Below are 24,885 nucleotides of genomic sequence, written 5' to 3'. Positions count from 1 at the left end.
AAAGTGATCTAACCAGTAATTTTTATAATAAAAGGGTTATTAGTACTGCGATTTGATCCGGAATATCGTATTCGGCTGTCGTGGATTATTGCAGATTTTGATTTCACTCGGTTTGCGCCTCGTGAAGTCCGAATCTGCAAAAATCCTCTCGAGTTGAAAACAACCTCCGGGACCAAAACGCAGTACTAATAACAATATTATATCACATGTACAAATCTCTTCGTAACAAAATTCAAACCAAATACACAGCAAATTGACAGCCTACAATGGCACACCACCCAAAGTTCACGGTGTAGTTAGTCTTAAATGCTTGTACATTGGTAAAATGTCAAGAAACGAATTTTACATTGTAGACACACCCTCATATCCAATTTTGGTCTTGACTCTTGCCTTGCAGTGAATCTACTTAAATTTGAAATCTAAAAGATCAAGTATATCAAAATACCATGATGAACACACTTATCTGGGAAGAGCTTCCGGGTGAATGTTATATACACGTACACATAAAATCGGACGCATTACCTGTACCACATCCTCCAAAACGAGTACATTTTGCCATTAAGGTAGCACATCCCTTATGAAAACCTCCACTTGATGATGTTAAGCACAGGACTACAAATCTTTTGAGGGTTTCAAGGTAGTGGTTCAAATCCATCCAGAGGCGTAAAAATTTATGTTTTTCTTCTTTGTTTAAATTAGCTTACTTTTTTTTTTACAAAAGTGAATATTGTATTTTCATTAAAAAATAATTAAATACATTTTTACACATTAATATTGGCTTCTGTGAAGATTTTATAACTTGCAGGCACGGCTGAAATAGGTGGTTGGGAATTACAAACTTGATTTTTATTTAATGAGAGAGTAAAACATTTTGATTTTTTGGCATTATGTTCCCAAAAGATTAAAGATAAATTAATAAAGAACAGGTAATGAGTATTTCTAGAACTTGTTTTTTTTTGCTTTTAAACATTGATGTAACAATTTTACGCGGTCAAAACAGTATGTTAAAATTGAAATACCATATGGCTATTTCAGTACAGTATGATTATATTTGTTGGTGATGTGATCAATAATGTATTATTTCTGAAAGCAAATATATTTCGTGTTACTCTCATACCAAATTATTACCAAAATGTTGAAAAATAAATGAAATAAATGATTGTTCTTGTCCCTCGGGTGACGTCGTTTTTATCGAAAATTCTGAAATGGGGGTAGGATCATTCAAATTTAAAGTGACACTCTTATTCGAAATCAATGCATACACATGTAGAACAAACATATTTTTTGTCGAATAAACCTTTAACTACTTACTAAAAATGCATTTATGAAAAATATTAGTTACTGATAACAAGATTGTAACGGTGTATGTATTAGAAGAACGCGAAAAAATATTAAATGATTGGTGAATGCTAAAAGATTTACTGTGGTCTACTATAGTCTCATAAGGTAGAAATACCATGTTTTATGCTCATATCGTTCAAATTAAACTTGGTATCCTTCATGAGAACCATTGTTTTCGACATTTATTCATCGTTTTTGAAATATTAAAACAGTATTATTAATTGTGGTAAATCTTTTTTGGGTTCATCTGAGTGGCAGTTTCTATATAATTGAAGTTGATCTGTATAGCATATTTTATGAGTGTAGGAGAACTTAGTTATTCGTAAATTGTAGGGCTACTTTGCTATACAGTGAAAACTCTCAAAAGTCAATTGTAACAAAGCAGGACAGCATTGAAGTCAAGAGTTTGACAAATTTGCTAGAGAACGGGATTTTTAACATGTAACTTTATCGCTGTTAAACTCACAAGGCAACGGTGTTGTTGAACGATGTATTCAAACAATTAAAGGGTTTCACAAACTCTCTACAGGCAACAAAGATCCTTATCTCGCAGTTCTTGTATACAGAAATACACCACTTCATGTGGTCAAATCAGAAGTACAATTATTGATTGTTAGGGAGTCTTAATTATTTTGCCAGTAACACCACACACTTTGAGCCGAACATCAATACTCGTCAAGAAATAAAAAGCAAAATGTCCAGATAACAACCCAAATTTAAGACTTGGTTTGATTTTTCTGCCAAGCCACTGATACATATGTCTTAATAGAGAAACATTTAGAATCAAAGTGGCATTCTTAATCTAAAGGTTACTAAGGGACATAAATCTTGATATACAACAGTATAATTTCACGTTGTAGTTATTTACACTGAATGTGTTTTTTCATATATAGCTATGTCTGTAGTATTGTATTTCACTTAATGCTTCGATAGGAATGAATAAACATGTGAATCCATTTAAGATATAATTAATCGAACCCATTTCGCATGTTCTAGAAAGAACTAACCAAACAAAATAAGTAGATCTCCTCTGAGTAATCATTGCAGGGAGTATTTGAATAATTTATATTAAAGAGATCTTATGTAGTCAAAATGCCATACAGTTTTCGAAAATCTGTTTGCTATATGAGTGTTATCCAGTTGCGTGGATATTCGCAAAGTAAATTTGCATTCCAAAATATAGTTTTATTTGTCTGAATAAAACGTGTCTGTGCTAGACCGCAATGTTTGTCACCCACTGAGCAAAAGGTTCACGGAATGTTCTGATTTTTCTGTGACCTTTTTTAAGTGAAATCATGAAATAGTCTAAAGTATTTGCATGTTATAATACAAATTTATAAAGAAAATTATATTTGCATTGAACGCCTATTGATCGCTACTGCAATTACATACCAGTTTTTGAAACACAATACACTCTTTCACAGCAGAACAAAGATCCTTCTATCCTTCTTTTGGCATAACTTAAAAAGGAACCAAAATGTATATAATATCTTTTGCTGCTTTTCAATAACCAGCCCAAGCACACACTATATAGTAGAGCTCAAGCCTCGCAGAAAGGAAAGAATGAGGAGTGCATCTTTACAGACATACAATTAATGCATATTTTAATTTCGTTTAATGGATACAAAAGTGAAACTCCAACAGTTTCCAAAAGCATGTTATCAGTTCATTAATTCGTATCTGCCTTTTATATACAAAATTAGTTTTTGTTTCAGTACAACCGGCCGGGAAAGCCTGTATCAATTGATGCAGGATCAGATTTCATCGTTTTATCGTTGGAACCGTCAGCATGGAAACTACTACCAAGTTTCAATGAAATATGACGATCAAAACAGCAAATGGAAGTTTTATAACAAATAGTTCACTACCGCAAGTGGTAAAATAGAAGATATAAAGTCCAACACGAAGTTTATATTTAGAGTACGAGTTGTCCACGAACATGGGGAAGGATTGTACAGTCCGGAAAGGAATGTAATTATAACATTTCCGTCCCCAGCGTCACGAATAGTCGAGTTCTCTTCTAAAGTAAACAGCGAAAACCGTACTCTATATGATTTACCCGTGACTGAAAACAGAACAGCGCGAGATGAGACGGCAAAATCAAGACAATTTTGGCTCGGTAAGTTAATACTAGTAATTGCCTGACAAACTAATCGGTTCACTTTGATATTTGAATTTGACTGTCATAAAGTCCTAATTGAAATACACACTTTGCGATTATAGTGCGAAGCGTAACAACAAGAAATGGGTTAGTTTGCATGTTTATTAACCATCAGTATATAGCATCATATCAAATCAAAATGAAGTTAAATACAAGAAGAAACGTAAATCTCCCTGAAAGTGCCTATCACATTAACATACATGAATCCTAGGTCGCCGCATTTGTTGCATATGTTATTTACTATATAGGTTTGCCTATAGTTGCGCCAAAGGAGAAAACAATTATGCTTATTGGAGAAACAGGAACTGGAAAAAGCACGCTGGTTAACGGGATTGTGAACTATATACGGGGCGTACATTGGGATGACCCTTTTCGATTCACAATTATTGACTTGGAAGATGAAACACAGAGGGAAACTAACCAAGTATTACCAATTTTACAGGTATTTTTATGTTCTTAAAACTTTCGATTGCACGTTGTTTCATTAAAACAGCCATTGAAATATATATCTAGGTCTAAATATTTCATAAACAAATAAGAGTGAAAATGATGGATCATTTAAAGATTTACCTCCTTCAAACATAGTGTTATAACATCTTAAGTAATATTCATGATACAAACATACTGTAATCAATCTTTTACACATATTTTTGTTTCATATTTAATAGGCACTTCCGCAAACAGAATGGATAACTCGGTATACCATTTTTCCGGAGAAGGGTAGCAGGGTATCATACTGCTTGAATATAATTGATACCCCAAGGTTTGGCGACACAAGAGGGCTTCAAAGAGATCAGGAGATAGTTACGCAAATTCGACAATTTTTTTCTGCAAAGCAACCAAAGGGAGTCAGTGTTATCGATGCGATTTGCTTTCTGATAAAGGCGCCTGATGCTCGTTTAACGGATGTCCAAAGTTACGTCTTTCAGAGGATTATGTCATTTTTAGGAAGAGACGTTGAAGACAACATTTGCTCGTTGATAACATTTGCAGACTGCAGAGATCCCCTAGTTCTGGCAGCGTTGTAAGAATCCAACCTTCCGTTTGGAAAGTTTTTTACCTTTAAAAACTCTGGCCTGTTTACACGGAATGTAGGTAATACAAGCTACGCGTCAATGTTTTGGGATATGGGGATCAAAAGCTTTCAGCAGTTCTTTTCTTATCTTGAGCAAGGGAGCCCAAAAAGTCTTCAACTTACAAGAGATGTCATCGACGAAAGATTCAGGCTAGAACAAACCGTGAGAAATCTACAACCACAGCTTGATGCTGGCATTCTGAAACTAAACAAAATAAAACAAGAAATCGAAATCATTGATAGAAACAAGTCAACTATAAAAGACAATGCGAATTTTACATATGAAGTTGACGAGACTCAACAAAAGAGAAGGGAACTGCCCGCGGGTCAACATGTTACCAATTGCACCCATTGTCAATTCACTAGCCACATAAAACTGTAGAATTCCAGATGATGACAGTAAGAAAGAATGTATGGCTATGGACCATAATGGTTTGTGCACTGTTTGTCCAAACAAATGCAAATGGTACATACATGCTAACACACCGTACATATTTGACTACGTCACTGTCAAAGTAAAGAAAACCTACGCTGACATGCAAAAGAAGTATTAAGAAGCTGCAGGAAAGTTGCTGACGCAAGCGCAGGTTGTCGAGAAAATGGGCGAAGAGCTTGATGACATGATTGACGATATTGAATTTCTTATGACTATGGTGAAGGAGTGTAATGAGAAACTAAGCGCAATTGCCTTGAGGCCAAACCCTTTGTCAATGACTGACCACATTGACTTGATGATTGAAAACGAAAAGCTTTTGAAGAAGGACAAATTCATTGGGAGGATCAAAACATTGAACGAATTCAGAAAGAAGGCACTGATTATGTCCGATGCCACGAAGATTACGAAAGAGGCTCAGACAGCCATGCGCAAAGCACGGGTAAAGAAGAAACGTGATACCCCGGGGGTCATGAAAAGAATCGGTACCTGGTTCAAGCAAATCGTGTCTTAAGGTAAGTATTCATGTTACATTCGTGAAACATATTCAATGTGTATAAACCTTAATCAGCAAAAAGGGTAACGTCCATTATGCCTTTTCGAAACTGATGGTAAATTTGTACCGCCCTAAAAGAGTTTAAGAAAAGTACACTTTCAACAGTATGGTTTATAGCTGACAGTTGTATGCGGTTTTCTTTGATCTGTGAAGTCGATGTACATGCATAGATGTTGTTTTTGATTCGGAATTCACTTGGTGTATATGGACGGAGTAAAAACAATGATCATCAATTGCTAAAAAAAACTTGATGCTGTGTTAAGCTAGTGTTTTGAATACCCGTTTTTGACCTTTGGTAAAAGTAGCTTTAAAATACCTTTTACGTTCATTTCAGTGCTGGGTTCAGTAAAGGACAACACTAAATAAGTGGTGATAGGAGAGTAGAGAGAACATTATTGATATAGTTTACTCAGTAGAAGGTCGGTAAGGAAAAACAGAGATAACACTGTTGTGGAAAATGTGCTTAGTAGATTCGTTTCACATTTAAATATTTTCTTTTCCTGCGATTTAAGTATATATAAGATTATACTTAGTTGTATGTTTTGCTAAAGAACACAATACTTCTTTGAATAGTGTAACATCGATGTATTACTGTGTTGATGTTGTTGTTTTTTATCTACGCCTGCTTAATATTAATTCATTAACGGATGAAAGAGACGTTGAAGGTTGAATGCAAATAACCAAACAGTGAAAAATAGGAGAAAATAGCAAAAAACTATTGTATAACTGGTTCGTCGGTTTGTCAACAAATGTTGTTAATTTGTGCTTAATGGCATTCTATGTATGATTGCGCAATGTTGTAAAATGGTCAAAAAGCCTGTTTTGCTGTGTTTTTGTATTTTTGTTATATCATTTAATATTTATCTGCTTACATCTAATTTACTCTAATTGTTTTAAAGTGATTTTATTATATTACAATAGTTTAATTAAGTACACTCAATGGAATGAAATAATCAGGGATATATTTTCAACACTATGTATTCAAGTTTATATTTCAGTTGCCACAAGATAAAAAGAGTTTCAATTGAAACAAAAGTCGCCATTATAATAAATATTTCAAAACAATGCTACCAAAAAGACACTCTAATTTAAACCTATTTTTATGCGCTTTTCAGAATACAGTTTAGTGATCTGTTAATAAGTTTTACTGTATTGTTTATGTTCATATTATTTGAATATATGAATACATTAGGAATAAACCATATATATATAGTTATTCCTTTAACAACGAGTTTACTGAAAGCATCTTTTATTATTCAAAAAGGTTAAATGAAATTTGGCGAAATTATCTCGCTTCTGACACCAAAACAATGGTTTTGAAATTCAGAATATTTAGAGAAAAGTAAACTTTGATATTGCTTTTCCACGCAAAGTCAGAACTAAGGAACATTCGAAAAACTATTTTTAATGGCAAATGCAATAACTGTCAAATATGAAAACTAAGTAATCCTAAACGTATCAAGCATTTAAATTCATCTTGAATTTTCATATATACCAAACATTTACCATGTTGGTTGGATGTATTTCATGTGATTCCATATACACATAATTATTTGAAACCTTTGTACTTGACCCAAAACAGTTTTTGCCGTATCATATCTCATTTGACTCATTTTAGGCAAATTTGATAACACTTGTTTTGAACGATGTGTTTAAAAAATATGTAAACACACAATAATGATAACCAGATTCTTTACGAATGACTGCACGTTTCGCACGTAATTCAAATTCGGTATTTGCTTAATTATATAATCTTATTATAACAAACGTTTTATATGAATAAAGTTTTGTTAGTTATTTGAATTCCGTATATGCTTAGCTATATTACATAACTATAACCAACGTTTTGTATGAATGAAGGTTTGTTACTTATTTGAATTCAGTATATGTTTAGCTATATTACATAACTTTAACCAACATTTTGTATGAATGAAGGTTTGTTACTTATTTGAATTCAGTATATGTTTAGCCATATTATATAACTTTAACCAACGTTTTGTATGAATAAGGTTTGTTACTTATTTGAATTCAGTATATGTTTAGCTATATTACATAACTATAACCAGCGTTTTGTATGAATGAAGTGTTACTTATTTGAATTCAGTATATGTTTAGCTATATTACATAACTTTAACCAACGTTTTGTATGAATGAAGGTTTGTTACTTATTTGAATTCAGTATATGTTTAGCTATATTGCATAACTTTAACCAACGTTTTGTATGAATGAAGGTTTGTTACTTATTTTGAATTATGTATATGCTTAGCTATTCAAGATGATTATAACTGCTGCTTGAATAATTGAATTCAAGTTTTGTACGCATGCCGCTAGTTTTGATAGTAATTCGAATTCCATATCGTACTCGTATTTTGGAACGATAACACTCTTTATTCTAATATGTCTATGAAAGTATTAAAGACTATCAATTGAATAGCAGCCACAGCTTACTTATAAAATTGGGTTTGTCATCAATAGCGTACACAACCGGTATCGTGTGGTTGTTTTCTTCGTTCGAAAAAGAAGCATTACTCAACTAAACTAGTATTACTGACAGAGTTATGGGCCTTGTTATACATGTGTGTATTTTGTCCGGCAACATGTTTACTAAGTTTCTATTAAATATATTATTCGTTTTTTGTTTGCACACCGACGCTGACGACACGAAGGATGTGACAATATCTCGATAATCTTTCTTCCATAAACATACGACCTAAATGTCTTCCGGGACAAACATTAAACGGGGGTCCCGAGTGTCAGTGCTTTACGTTGGTGTATGTTTAAGAACAAGTATAGTTCAAATCAGGGTTACATTCTGTCTATGCACTATAGCCCACATCTTTGCACGAATAAAACTCTCACCTGGGCAGACGTTAATGGAAGTCGGGTTACGACGTTATATACAAGTTCATGTGCGCAATGTTCGCCAAGTTCAGTAAAGATTTTATACGATATGTTTAATTTAGGCAGCAAAAAACATTGGTAAAAAAGACAATTCAAGGGCAATTACTCGAAAGGGGATACTGTTAATCAACATCTGCGGAGTTACACTTACAATGTAATAATTTCCATCAATGCGTGTACAGAAAAGATGAGAAAACCTCAAGTTTGAGAGTGTAAAAAGATAATTTTGACAATTTTGACAATTCAATAGCCATAATACTAGAGTGAAAAGTTTGATATGGCTATATATCTATTTCGGCCGATGACCCATAAACATTGTATCCAGGGTTGGGGAACTAGGTAACTATTGTATACAAAATGCTTAAAAGGGATGTAAGGCTTTGGAGAAGTGGGACGACGCCGGACAACACAATTACAATGTGTCTGCCATACCACGCAGGCGACATGTAAATGATTCAAACAATGTTCAGAGGAAAAGCAAGTATTAAGTATTTCGCAACCCTACCTTGTTAACTTCTTTGAAATATCGAAACTCCCGTATTTTATAAAAAAACACACACCATCATCTGCGTTTTAGACTGGCAGTATGGAGGTCACAGCGTCGTAGCAAATGACAACATGAGGGGTAAATCATATTTTATCAAGCAAAACCAAATTGACAACATTTTTTTTTATGTTATTAGTGCTTTATCATTGATCCTATATAATTTATATTAATGTAGTCAAGTTCATTTTCTGTCTCACCCATGTGTAATTTTTCATGTATAGTGCCTGTCTAACTAGAATTACCCCGTATCGACACAGGGGTCATTCTTTTAACAGAAGCCGTATCAATCTTTTAACGTTTACTGACATCGACCGTTAATTAATGACCACTTCGTTGCTTGTAAAGTTGACCGATCTGAAAATGATCACGGGTGGTATTCAATATCCTATGGTGATTCTTCATCGAATTTAGTAATTGGATGTGTTGGTTATTTATACAACGAAATCTGATCTTAGATCAAATGAAGACTTTGGTCGGGTCATTTTTCAAAACTTTTTTTAATATCTGAAACGGATACGAACAGTCGCATGCAAGGTTCTTAATACTACGCGGTACACATTTTAGTCGATTAACCTTTTTATTTTAAACATTCTTCTCTTTGTTTTCCGTGAAAGATGGATCTTCATCAATAAAATATCATATTCTCACCGCAAACTAAAGAGTAAAATTATCATCTTAAGAAACACATTTCAGATCCATTGTTGCTACTCACCTTATATCAAAATTGACTTCCGCTCCTTTGAACGAGTAAATTGTGTCAAAATAATAATTTGATCTGATTTTTTTTGCATACGTTTGAATGAAGAATTCTTGAAAATAAACAGAACTTACCGTTCAATAGGGAAATGACGATCTCATTTCCTCCGGTGACATCATCGCGTTCTCATTTACGGTTTATTTAAGCTGATTGCTCGAACATTTTTTGTACAAAACATAATACGAAAACAATTGTTCAAACATAAATTCGATGTTATATCATGTATTAGTTAAAACAAAAATGGTATATTTGGAAAAGTTCAAATATATCTTTAAATACGGTTGTAGCATTTTGTATTATGTCTTTGTTATTGTATATGAACAAATAATAAATATTTGTTTATTTCCAACTGATGAGAAATCGAATAATCATTATAATCACATGTCCTGAAACATGTTGCTGTGTTTAGATAAGCTGACATAAAATGGTACATAAATTGTACACATATTAATAAGTGTCTTAGGTTTTACTTGTTGATGAATATGTTTAAATAAAGTATTGTAAAATTTATATTAATTGTGTAGAAAATGAAACAAAATACTTAAATTTTCTGCAGTTTTTTATATAAGAATCGGATTTTATAACGCATTGAGGTGTGAAGAAATACGAATTTCTTTCGTTAAACCTTTTGCCTTAAATGATTGAAAACCGCATAGTTTGCTGTCTTAATTATATTGCTTCCATACGTTTGTGTTATTTTATAGTCTGCCGACAGTCAGGTTAAACACCACTGTTTTTAATAACACCATGTGACATTCGAGTGTACCTAGGCTTCGGAAGTAAACTTTTATCCTATTACACAATTATTCATTTATATAAACCCTTAAAATAACTTAATCATATGTAATAAATGCGCAACAATTTAATTTGGTTCAAGGTCAAATATTAGATGTATTTAGTCTACAACTATAACGAACGCAATATCTGCGTTTAAAAGTAAAAAAAAATAAGCTGATAAGTAGAATGTGGTTGAAACTATTGTAAAAAATAAAATAACTAAGTATATACAAACAGTTTCTTTCAACTGGCACTGCATCAGTGCATAGTTGGAATACACCTTTTTTCAAAGTTTCAAGTTACAAGTCCGTTGTATAAATCAACTATTTCTTATCGTGCGTTTCAAAACTTTTGAATGAAGGTTTTTCTCAAGTACTTTTTTCAATTTCAAATCAAAAGAAATCTGCATTTTTGGATAACGCAACTGATATTAACTATATTGTATCAGTAAACGAAAAAAACAGAGTTCGAAATGGCTTGAAAATTACAATTGAAGAAAATTTAAATACTGACTGATAAAAAGTAGAATGATAAGTATTCCATATCCTATTTATTCGGAACATTTTTAGTCTCTATATGTTACAGACATCTAGAATTTGTATTCGTACAATTTGATATAGAGGCGGGAAAAAAACTTTATTAATTTGTATAAGAAATCCTTAACATAGTTTAACTTTAAACAGAAATGCAGTTATACCATTTCTAACATATTACAGGCAAAATTAGTACCATAGAATGAAAACAGCAACAAACCAATAACAGATAATTTAGTTGAATTAATAGTAGATATGACGTAGATTTGTTCCCTTTATCGAAAATAGTTATATCAATGGACATTATTTAGTTTACTTGAGCGGTGTCGGTTGGAACAAAAGCTTTTGTTATCAATTTTACAAGATAAGTAGATCTGTTGAAAGTCCTCACTGCAGGGAATATTTGAATGACTTATGATCGTTTATGTATTGTCGGTGCCTTTTCAAATTATGATCAAATACTAGAACCACGGATTGGTCTTTGTTTGATCGTGAAAACGTATTTAAAGTTTCAAAACCTGCTATATAATTGCAGCAGCGATCAATAGTCTTCAATGCAAACATAATAATCTCTATAAATTTGTACAAAAAAAGAAGCAAATAAGACAGACATTTTCATGATTGCATTTAAACAAGTCTCAGTCGGTGGGTCAGTGCGATCATGCACTGACAGTTTTTATGCAGACAAACATGCTCATGGATGTGCTTTATGAATAAAAAACTTAATTTGAAATTATTCAACTTTGCTCATTTCTACACAAGTAGTTTATCAAAATCATATTCATTTACTTTAACTGGTATATCATTCACCTCGCAAAACGACTTTCGAAAACTGTTTAACGTTCAGTGAATATGTGAGCAAGATAATATTGGAAGTTTGTAAACGGAATTTCATAAATCGTTGCAATAGATCATACAACAACAATATAAATGTCTGGACTTCTTTTCCAATCTGTCTGGGTGGATGAGACAAGAATGAAACAAAGACGGATGATACAAGCGTGAAACAGAGAGAGATAGCGGATAACAGTGTGCCGTAAGTATTCATTTAAAGAATTTCCTGATTCCTAAGTGTCATTATTTGCAAATGTAAAACGTCTCTATATACCATAACTAATTTTGTGTATATAACAAATTAAATATGGTGTATAAACCGTTTTTTTTTCATACGAAGAAGAATGATCACTTGCATTTAATTTGAATAATAAAGTTCTTGAAGATAAAAGTGATACCTCAATTAGTTGCTCGGACAGTCCGTGTCCGGTAAGCGCAGTGGTAAAAGCGCACTCGCTTTTTACCAAAGCGACAAGGGTTCGATTCCAGGCCTGGGCACATGTGAGTTTGGTTTGTGTTCACCAAGCCGGACAGGTGGCTTTTTTACGGACACTCCGGTTTCCCCCTCAACACTCTCGCGCAACATCGTGCCAACGAGAGTGTCTTAGTATAAGTTATCATAACTTTTTTCACAATCGTTTTAAATATATACCGTTTAAACTTTCTCGAATATCACTGATTTCTTTCTTGTCTGAAACTACTTGGCCAAGACCATTTATATTTTGAATATAACATCATATAGCTGTCCCCTACCAATTTCTTTCAAACTCTGTCCCTAGATATAACGCTTGTATTGGCTAGGGGCTCATAAGTTTCTTTTATACTTAAATCAGGACATTATGGAAAATCTTCTTGTCTAAAGCCAACAGGCACAGACCCTTGATATACGTAATGAATCATTATATGATTGATCTCTGCCAAGTGTGATACATGTAATTGAAATTGTCTAACCATCTCATTATTCTGCATAACGTGTAACTTAATTCTCACGGAGAGAAACTTTATAAGCTATGCTTTCGTTGCAATACGATTCAATATATAAATGCAAATACTTAAATTATATTTAACGTGTATTATATATATATAGATATAAAGATATGTTGAATAATATATGTTAAAATCAAGTGTGTTTGAATTGTGACTCTTGGGTCAAAGCTGGCCCCGTCACGGGGTCACAAATTTCCAACAGACTTAAGATTATTTTTGGATTTTTTTTTCTTTTTGGAATTGCCAGTTCATGACAACCCGTTTATTTTTTATATATTTATAAAACAAACATTACATCACTATATATGAGTATATATATCGAAGTGGAACAATATCATTTAACAATTGACGTAAATATGAAACATTTTGAAAATGCCTTAACATTATATTGTCATTTTATTTTAAAATCGTTTAAAAAACGTTTAGAAATGCTTTTATTGTTTAAGTGAGTTTGAAGAACTTTCAAAACATTATATAAATGGTACATTATATTTATCGGTTTGGATCTCCTTTCACAAATAAAGTAGGTCTTATAGATGCAATAGGCAATCTGACTTAAAACAATTTTTACAATATTATACTCTTTTTGGTCGATTTTGTAACCTATTACTATATATCTTAAATTCTTAATTTCTTAATGTATTCCGCATCCTTTAAAGATATCATATATAGCATTCCAGAAAGTTGTCAAAAATGGACATTTAATAAAGAAGTGTTCGTAGTCTTCTACTTCATTACAATAAATACATAAAGGGCAATCCTTCAATTTCCAAGTATATAAATTTAAATTAGTTGCTACAAGATTATGCAATAGCTTTATTTTAAATTGTTTTACTTATTATCCACAATGGACTTATGAACAATACAGTACCAAAAGTTCCAGCAAATATGCTCTTGCAACCGTCGATCCCAATAACCATGAATGTAAGGCTTTTCATAAATTTGCTTTATATATTTGATATATTTGCTTATTCGTCATATCTTTAAAAGGTTTATTTTGGATACTTATTAGTAATTTTGGATTGACGTTTGTTTTTGTAGATATATCCGATGTAAGAGTTTCTTTCCAAGTGTAAGAATTTGCTTGTTTTAAAATATTTACTTCTGCAATCCAATTTTGTTTATTTTTTAGCTTATAAAGACTACAATTAGCGTCTAAGTTGCCCGAATTCGAAAGAATATCGTTTATGTAGAGTATGTTGGAATCAATCCAGTTCTTAAATAGAAGACTTTTATTTATTATTTTTTATGAGTTTATTACCCCATATTATTTCTTTTCTAATATTGAAGTAACTTTTGGGTGTTTTCGTTTGATTAACTGGAAGTTGCTTAAACTGAATCCATATTAATAACAAATGCTTATAGAACAAAGTGATTTTGTTTGTTTTAATAGGTAAAGACTTAATGGAGTCTAAATTCATATGAAATATAAGAAAATTATTTCCAAATTGGTCTAATATTACTGATGGTATAATTTTCCAATTTGCCCTAACTATATAAGTCAGATTAATTACCCATTTTAATGTCATTTTTTTAGAATAATATTCAAAATCTGGTATCTGTAGACCACCTTCAAGTCTGTTTCCCATAACTGTTTTACGCTTGATTTTATCTTTTTTCCACTCCAAAGAAATTCAAAAACCATGGAGTTTACAGTCTTTATAATTGAATCAGGCGTTACTATATTTTGAGCAAGATATACTAGTTTTGGAAAAAGTAAAGATTTTATAACAGTTATTTTGCCAAAGACAGTTAGATTTCTTTTACTCCAATTATTTATCAATTATTTACATTTATCTATTTTTTCATTCCAGCTTAAATTTATACATTCATGTTTATCATTTCCAAAATATACTCCAAGTGATTAAATGTATCTGGACGTAAACTTTATGTTATTCATAATATTACTTATATTATTTTTTGATTTGCCAATCCAAAGGCCTTGGGGTTTTTCCCTATTTAGTTTCAGTCCAGAATAATTTCCAAACTGATCAATTATATCAAGAACAATAGGTATTTCATTGTGATTTTTTAAAAGACAGTTGTGTCATCAGCGAGTTGAATAACTTTAAGATTTTTGGAAATCTTCTTGTCTCAGACCTCATATATTTTTATGTTAGGCTATATAATGGCTTTCTACCAAGTTTTTTTCCAAATTATTCCTTTAATGCCAAAGCTAGCCCACCCCATTCGACCTATTTTCTTATTTTTTAAGCGACAGTAATGAAATTTTGACCACGTGTACAAGTTTTAAAACAAATATTAATGTTTTCTCGGATTGCCTTAAATGTGACCTTAATCCTACTTTATTAGATTTGAAGCGACAGCAATGGAATTGGGATCATGTCTACATTTTTGAAAACAAATATCAATATCATTCTTGGATGACCGTGACTTTGAATTTTTGACCAACTTTCATACTCTTGAAGCAACAGCAATGAAATTTGGACCATGGGTACAGTTTTTAAAATGCACATCAATGATTTTCTTGGATGACCTTGACTGTGATATTTTGACCTACTTTCCATTTTTAGGCGAAAGCAATGAAATTTGGAGCATGTTTAGATACAAAAACCAATGTTGTCTTCGATGGTATTGACTTTTACCTTTTGACATACATTCTTTTTTTGCAGCAACAGCAATGAAATTTGGACCATGTGTACAGTTTTGAAAATATGTTCTTAATGACCTTGACTGGGACATTTGGACCTACTTTTCAAAAATGTTTAGTTAAAAGCAATGAAATGAAGAGCATGTTTTGATACAAACACCAATACCGCTAGCATTGACTTTAACCTATTGACATACATCATTTTTTATGAAGCTAAAGCAATACAATTTTGACCATTTTTTACAGTATTGCAAACAAAAAACAATCTTTTCCTCGTATTACCTTGAATGCGACATTTTGACCTACTTTCCTATTTTTGAAGCTACAGCAATGCAATTGTTACCATGTGTACAGTTTTGAAAACAAAACAATATCACTGTTGTGCTTGGATGATATTGATTGTAATATTTGACCTATTTAAATTTGGACAATATGTTTGGTGTTGAAAATAAATATCAAGCTTTGATATTTGTTGTGAAGCATTGTCTTGTGGTCCTTTACTAATATTGTTCCAAATATACCCCTAGTTTCCAAATTGGCTCCGCCGCAAGGGTCACCTGTGTAACATAGATATATAAATGAATCTTTTTAGAAGCTATTGTCTGCATCCGAAAGGTTGAGAGCTAAGATATTTAGGTGTAACATTTTCTAGTGGACCTCTATAAAAATCAAATTGTACCCCTGAGATAATAATGGGTCCGTTCCGGGGGTCACCTGTTTGACATAAATGGAAAAACGCCGTAAATATTCTTGTCTGAAATCAAATGGTTAAGAGCCTACGTATTTTGTGTGTGGCCTTGTCTAGTGATCCTCTACAAGGATTGTTCAAATTATGTATTTATGGTCAGAATTGTCCCCGCCCATGGGTTCATATGTCCGTTTACATTGAGATGCTTTGAACATAAAACCGAAAGGCTTAGTACTTATATATTCGGAGTGAGATATTCATGGTACTCATTTTCTTTGAATGAGTGTAAATTATTAAAAGTAGATGAAATTAATGTGTATGTAAACACCTTTCAATTGTGTTAACACATAATGTTTATTCGTCGAATAACATTTCCACCAGGGTGTGGGATTCTTTTAGTTTAATCAATAACTGCATCATATTTTTGATAAGTTTTTGCATTAGGTACTATGAATTGCATTTCTTTGTCTGCAGATAGAGTTGGTATCCTTCATCATATAAGTACTTGGAGTTTGCCTATTATTTTTCATTATTTGATTATGTCTTAAGATTCCTCAAGATAATGCATAATTTGATAAGATATACTATTTAAATGTATACTTTATGTTCAATTTTCAAGATTGTCATTTATTCAAATGCACACACTAAATACATGTACATGTTCATTTTACAGCAGAAGATGGTGTCGATTGAATCAGATCAAAGTACAATGAGCGACGAGCTAGATATTCGATGGTGCAAGCCTTGCATAGTATCCAAAAGAGAGAGTAAAGCTACGATGTATTGCAAGGAGTTTGATAATTACCTTTGCGAAGAATGCTACGGTTATCAAAAACAGACGATGAACAAGTTACACGATACTGTTGATGTTATGGAAAAGTTAAAGATTGCCATAATTTATTGCGACCCATGTAAAGAAGGAAAAATTGACAAGACTGCCCAGTTGTTTTGTCCAATTTGTGACGAATACCTTTGCGACGCTTGTGTTGAAACTCATAAAATGATGAAAAGTACAAAAACGCACGTTCCGATCGCGAAAGAACTTGTTGAAGATCAAACCAAAATGTCCGACGAAATACTTATAGAATGCGAACCTTGTAAACTAGGCAATAAGCGACAAAACGCCAAGAAGTTTTGCCATGAATGTAACGAATATCTTTGCACAAGTTGTGTCATTCTGCATCAGCGCGCAAAATTGACAAAATCTCACTTGCCGATTGCGATAGAACTTGTTGAAGAGCAATCTAAACTGTCCGACGAAATACTTATAGAATGCGAACCTTGTAGACTAGGCAATGAGCGACAACGCGCCAAGAAGTTTTGCCATGAATGTAACGAATATCTCTGCGCAAGTTGTGCCATTCTGCATCAGCGCACGAAAATGACTAAACGGCACGCGCCAGAATCTATTGAAAATCTTCAAAAAAGGTCATCTTTAAGAAAGCACTTTTGTCATCCTTGCTCTGATGAGACTCAAGAGGAGGCAGCCATGTTCTGTGAAACGTGCGAAGAATATCTCTGTGAGCACTGCGTAGCTTACCATAAAAAGCAAAAGGCAACAAAAGCACACACCTTAACGTCCGATCTAGGCATCGGAGATACAGATAGAGACAAAGACATCCCCTGTGAGATTTGCATGCTTACAGAGACATATTCTCTCTCTGAAAACTTTTGCGTCGAATGCGAGGAGCATCTTTGTAAACAATGCACGGAAGTTCATCTGAAAAGAAAGACAACCAAAAATCACCAGATATCAAAGAACAACAAAGAAATAAAGTTATCCAATGTCGTAGACTGCACTGTCTGTCAAGATGCTGGCTGTATGTCAAAAGCAGTAAAGTACTGTCGTGACTGTATTGAATATATGTGCGAAAAATGCATGGCGATGCACCAAAGAAATAAATTAATGAAAGTCCACAATTTGATCCCCAGTGAAGAAATGACAGAAACGGCGTGTGAGACTTGTGAAAAGTGTGATGCTGTGGCTTATTGCATAAAATGCGATGAAATGCTTTGCTGGCAATGCAGATCGAAGCATAATAATACAAAGAAATACAACGACCATGAGCTGGCTCCAGTAAACATAGACTATTGCGATGAAACCAGTTTGTATTGCAAACCATGTGAAGAAAGGGATATTCAAGAATTGGCCTGCGCATTCTGCCTTGATTGCGACCGTGAACTTTTTTGCTCAGAATGCGCGAAAAAACACAGAGCTAGAATGAAAACACAGAGCCATTATGTGGTTATGGATATTGCGAAATTTGAAGAAGAAGAAAAGAAAGATGATGCGCAAAGGTATTGTTTTATGCACACCGTTTTCCTTTTTACCGCTGCTGATTGTAGTTTATCTAAAGATACTATTGATATAGAAAGGCATATTTAAACATTTGAAAACTGCTACTTACCTTACTTTAGTAAGTATACATTAAATGCTGTTTCAGCCACAAGAACAAGTCCAAAAGTATACATCGTCGCGTACAAGCGTCGCCAAAAGAAAACGATGAAGTATGTATCTTATTGACATACGAGTTTTGCGTGTTGATAATGGTATACGAAATTTAATTTTGTGCAATTCATTTTTCAACAATTGCATCATTGGATCATTTCTGTTTACTAAATCTAGCATTTGATTTAGTTTACCCGGCCTGGAAAGCCTGTATCAACGGAAACAGGATCTGATTTCATCGTTTTATCGTGGGACACGCCATCGAACTTTCAGGATGGAAATTACTACCAAGTTTCAATAAAAGATGTCGATCAAAATAGCAAATGGAAATTGTATCACAAAGATTTCACTACCGCAATTGGTAAAATAGAATACATTACGTCCAACACAAGGTTTGTATTTAGAGTCAGAGTTATCCAAGAGAATGGGGAAGGATTATACAGTCCGGAAAGCGATGTGATTATAACGTTTCCATCCCCAGCGTCAGGATTAGTTAATATTTCTACAAAAGTGGACGGCGAAAACCCGACAATATATGCTTTACCGGTGACTGAAAACAGAAAAGCACGAGATGAGACTGCAAAATTGAGACAATTTTGGCTTGGCAAGTAAACACTGGTATCTGCATAACAACAAATCGATTCAATTTGATATCCTATATTACATGTCAGAAAAGACCTTATTCAAATACAGAATATGTAATTCTAGTTTCTTTTATATTTTATATACTATTTAGGATCACCATCATTAGTTGAGACAAAAGAGAGAACGATCATGTTTTTTGGAGCATCTGGAACTGGAAAAAAGCACGATGGTTAACGGGTTTGTAAACTACATACTTGGCGTAAATTGGGATGACCCTTTCCGGTTCACAATTATTGACTTTGAAGAAGAAGAAAAACAGAGGGAAACTAACCAGGTGAAAACCTTTGTTATTTTAAACAAAAAGTGAATAGGGTTTTTAAAGTTTAAAAAGCATATTGTTGTACATTAACCTATTAAACAGCTTTTTAAAAGATATGGCTAGATTAAAATATTTCATGAATAACACAATAAATATGAGTGAAAATAACTGACAATTATGAAGATTCACCGCGAAACCATCTAAACGAGTGTTTATAATAAAAACATTTCAAATATTTTGTTTCATATTTAACAGGCTCTTTCGCAATCAGAGTGGATAACTCGGTATACCATTTTCCCGGAAAAGGGTAGCAGGGTGTCCTACTGCTTGAATATAATTGATACACCGGGGTTTGACGATAGAAGAGGCCTTTATAGAGATCAAGAAATAGTTGAGCAAATTCGACAACTCTTTTCTGCAAAGCAACCAAAGGGAGTCTGTGTTATTGATGCAATTTGCTTCCTGATGAAGGCGCCGGATGCTCGCTTTACGGCCGTCCAAAGTTACACTTTTCAGTCGATTATGTCGCTTTTCGCAAACGATATTGAAGGCAACATTTGCTCGCTGATAACGTTTGCTGACGGCATTGATCCCCCATGTCTCGCAGCGTTGAAAGAATCCCACCTTCCGTTTGGAGAGTATTTTACCTTTAATAACTCTGGCCTGTTTGCACCTAATGTAGGCCCCATAAGCTTAGCGCCAATGTTTTGGGATATGGGAATTAAAAGCTTTCAGCACTTCTTTTCTCATCTTGAGCAAGGGAAACCAAAAAGTCTCCAACTTACAACAGACGTCCTCGACGGAAGAATCAGGTTTGAACACACCGTGAAGAATCTACAACCACAGCTTGATGCTGTTATTCTGAAAATAAACCAAATGAATCAAGAAATCGCAATCATCGACAGAAACAAGTCAACTTTAAAAGATAATGCGGATTTCATATGCGCTTTTAAACAGACTCAACAAAAAAGAAGGGAGCTGCCCCCTGGTCAACTTGCTACCAATTGCACTCATTGTCATTTTACTTGCAATAAAAATTGTGATCTTCAAGATGACGTCCGTAAGAGTTGCCGTAAGACTATGGACGGTAATGGCTTCTGCACTGTTTGTCCAGCCAAATGCAAATGGGACAAGCATGCTAAATTACCGTACATAATTGACAACGTCACTGTCACAGTACAAAAACCCTACCGTGACATGCAAAAGAAGTATCAAGAAGCTGCAGGAAATTTGCCGACTCAAGAGCAGATTGTCGAAGAAAAGACCGAAGAGCTCAATCACATGATTGATGACGCTGAATTTCTTAAAACTTCAGTGAAGGAGTGTTATGAAAGATTGAACGCAATTGCATTGAGGCCGAACCCTTTATTTATGACTGAACACATTGACTTGCTGATTGAAAACGAAAAGCTTATGAAGAAGGACGGATTCAGTGAAAGAATCAACACATTGAACGAATTCAGAAAGAAAGCAATGATTATGTCAGATGCCACGAAATATACGAAAGTGGCACAAACAGCCATGCGCAATGCAGAGGTTAAGAAGAATCGGTCTCTTTTTAAATAAATGGTGTAGTAAGGTCAGTATTCATAGTACATTAATGTAACATATTAAATGTGTATAAACCTAAATCTGCAAATAAATTAACGATCATATTGCATTTTTTGAAACTGGTTGTCAATTTGTACTGCCTTAAAAGCGTTTTAGAACTGTACACTTTAACAGTATGCTCAATCGCTGACAGTTGTATGCGGCTTTCTTTGATGTGTGAAGTCGATTGACAGGTTTAAGAAGTTGTTTTTAACTCGGAATTCACTTGGTGTATATGGTAGGAGTAAAAACAACGATCGTTTATTGCTCCAAAATCTTCAAATGCTGTGCTGCATACCTTTGATAAAAGTAGTTTTAATATGCGTATTACATTCATTTCAGAGCTAGGTCCAGTCCAAGACATCATTAAATAAGTGGTGATAAGGTCATCAGTGGGAAAGAAATGTAGAGAGAACATTATTGTTGATAGATTACTTAGTAGAAGGTCAGCAGGGAAAAACATAACGTTATTGTGGATATTGTACTTCGATTCAAAATTAAATATTTCTTTTCCTGCGATAAAAGGATACATACGATTATAGTTGTATGCTTTGCTAAAGAACACAATACTTTTTTGAATAATGTAACATCGATGTATTACTGTTTTAAGTGTGTTTTTTGTCCGCCTTCTTTATACTAATCCATGAACGGATGGACGTGTCGTCCAAGGTGATATGCAAACAATCAAACATCATTAACAAATGTTGTTAATTTGTTCTTGGAGGCATTATGTGTATGATTCTGTGCTGTTCGTTAAAATGGACAAAAAGACCTATTTTGCTGTGAATTTTTGTATTGTTATTAAAACATTTAAAACATCTCTGCTTTAGATAAACTTGTTTCATTTATAATTATTGTGTTAAACTGTTCTTGCTTAATTGTTTTAAAGTGATTTTATTATATTAACTACTTCAATTTATTTAGTACACTAAATGGAATTCATTAATTAAGGACATTGGAATGAATTAATCAAGGATATTTTTAAATAAGTATTCAAGCTTATAAGTGTAGTGATTTGTACTAAGTTTTAGTATATTGTTTCTGTTTATATAGTTTTGATATATATATACAATTAGAAAAAATCATATATGAAGTTTTTTTCTAACAACAAGTTAATTAATTTTTGTGACAGTATGAGGATTGGTTCAAATATGCTGTCTTCTTAATTTAGCCTATTATAGAAATGAGAATATTCGGCTGGGAACGAGATATTATACAAACTTTTTTTGATGACTGTGAAATTATATTGGAATCAATTTTGAAAGTAAAACGAGATGGCATGCAACTTTATTTTGAGTGTTTTCATTTGCAGACATTCTGGGGGAAAATTATATTTTTCATAGAGTATAGTAATGGCTTACTGACCATGATTTTTTTTTTTACTTGGTCTATTCATCATAATTATATAACCAGATCATACACATAAAGCATAATCATATAACTGGATGCTTTTATGAATTACTATTATTTTCGTTAGTTATTCGAAATCCATAACTTGTATATAAGGTTTAAATAACATAGCCTATTGTGTGGTTTTATTGTGTGTTTCACATACTGTAAAACTATGGTCGTTTTTGAAAGTATCTTTTATGTTCAAAAAGGTTAAATGAAATTTGGCGGAGGCATCTCGCTACTGACGCCATAACAATTCTAAAAGTTATTTAGAAAGATTAAATGAAATTTGGCGGAGGTACCTTGCTACTGATAGCATATCAATGTTTTTGAAATTCAGAAAATATAGAGAAAAATGAAAAAATCCACTTAAAGTCAGAAGTAGGAACATCCGAAGAACTATTTTTCAATGGAAAATGCAACAACTTATTGACAAATATCAAATATAGGTTATTTTTAAAGTCTCAAGCATTTGGTCATCTGTTTTGAATGTTTATATATACCAAACGTAAACCATGTTGGCTGGATTTACTTTATGTGATACCCTCTCAAACAAATATTTGAAAACTTTGCACTTAACCCAAAACAGTTTTTGCCGGATCAGATATGACCAATTAAAGCCAAATTTATAATTAGATGAATGGAACTCATTTTGTTTATGACCCATGGTTTACAGTTTGTTAAACAAAAATAAAATAGCCAGCTTTTGTGTGAGTGACTGCGCGTTTCGCACGCAATTTGTATTTGTTATTTGCTTAGTTATAAAACCTCATTACCACCAACGTTTTGCATGAATGAGTTGTGTTAGTAATTTGAATTCCGTATATGCTTAGCTGTATAACCTTTTTATAACCTGCTGTTTAAATGAATGAATGATGGAATGTAAGTTTTGTACACAAGATGCTAGTTTTTATAGTACTTCGAATTCCATATCTTACTCCTATTTGTCTTGTTTACGTTTTTCGGTGAATAACACTCTTTATTCTAATAATATGTCTTTTCAATACGCAAGCTGTTAGTTTTGATAGTAATTCGAATTCCATATCGTACTCGTTTTTGTCTTCTTTGCGTATTTGGATGAATTACACTCTTCAATCTAATAATATGTCTTTGTAATACGCAAGCTGCTAGTTTTGATATTGATTCGAATTCCATATATTACTCGTATTTGTTTTCTTTGCGTTTTTTGATGAATTTCAATCTTTATTCTAATGTTATGTCTTTGGAATTGTTAAAGAATAACATTTAAGTAGTTGCCGAAGTTAACTTCTAATTTTTTTGCAACATCGGTATATGTTAGGTATAATGTATGTTTATAGTTGAGTCAAACGTTGCTATTATATTATTGAAGAAAAAACGGTGTTGTATACACTATATATCATATCTCATGCTTAAGAATACTGTTTTCAAAATTGTTTCTTGATTGAAAAATAATATAACAAACAACAACAACGAACATTTCTAAGAAAAGCTGTTGATAAACAATATCGTGAATGTATATAAATTTGCATTAAAACCTTAAAAGAACGTTTAGCTATGTTGACATCTTTTTTTTTCGGAGAACTGATATGACATGATATTATATAATGAAAACACATTTGGACAAAGTCGTGTAGGGAAGTCGGCAGCCTATGTTGAAATAAACATTTGCAGTGATGGCTAAAAAACATTCAGCTATGTCGTCATTTAATCTTTCAGATATTTTGATGAACTTGATATTGTTTCTCTGTAACATGAACAAATGTATGTTTTTGTTAGCTTAAGTCCTTTTCTTAGGCGTTTTGTCTTTTTAATAGAAGTTTGAATGCGCTTAGAATGTTTGTTTAAATAAAAGAAAAAAAAAATTTCGTTGTTGTTTCTATTTTATGCGATATGAAAAACATCATTTATAAAGAATAATAGTTGTAAATTTTAAATGCTTTGCATCTATCAAAGGTTTAGAACGATAGTGGTTTATTTAATTGTCGTCAACCGCCCGTCAGTTTTAACTCGCATCAGTGAATTAAAAAATTGTGCATCTTAAAAATGTCTTGACATGATTATTGTCGGTGAGTAGTCGTCAAATGGCGCCTTTACATATGCAAACAGTAGGCCCGGCTATACGCGCATGCGCAATCATAGTAGCTTTTATGTTTCAAATGATTTATTTTCGGCAGCAATCGAACTATTGTATTTGTTTGAGTAAGTTATTTGGATTATAACTATCACAGTGTGTCAACGTTATGTCTATTGTTATTTTGCACTATAGGGTGTAGTTTTTAAAGTCATACACAATATGGCGGCGATTATGCGGAAATGAAATTGAATGTTACTTCGAACACGTTCCTCTACATAATAACTGACCTCTAT

At 32.9% G+C, this 24,885-nt stretch overlaps 1 protein-coding gene and 1 pseudogene across 1 annotated transcript; both read left to right on the top strand.

Annotated features, from left to right (window-relative positions):
* The first annotated feature begins 3,280 nt into the window (after window positions 1-3,280).
* Window positions 3,281-5,524, top strand: LOC128223302 (uncharacterized; annotated as a pseudogene).
* Window positions 5,525-19,457: 13,933 nt separating this feature from the next.
* Window positions 19,458-24,351, top strand: LOC128223097 (uncharacterized). Its single transcript, XM_052932347.1, has 3 exons — window positions 19,458-19,569; window positions 19,810-21,133; window positions 21,487-24,351. Exons 1-2 carry the CDS (start codon window positions 19,462-19,464, stop codon window positions 21,118-21,120), a joined length of 1,419 nt encoding a protein of 472 aa, XP_052788307.1. The 5' UTR covers window positions 19,458-19,461; the 3' UTR covers window positions 21,121-21,133; window positions 21,487-24,351.
* The last annotated feature ends 534 nt before the right edge of the window (window positions 24,352-24,885 follow it).

Source organism: Mya arenaria, chromosome 17 (assembly GCF_026914265.1).
Source record: "Mya arenaria isolate MELC-2E11 chromosome 17, ASM2691426v1".
In the NCBI taxonomy this organism is placed as follows: Eukaryota; Metazoa; Mollusca; class Bivalvia; order Myida; family Myidae; genus Mya; species Mya arenaria.
The sequence above is the reverse complement of the archived record's forward strand: the minus strand, read 5'-3'. Positions and strand labels throughout refer to the sequence as shown.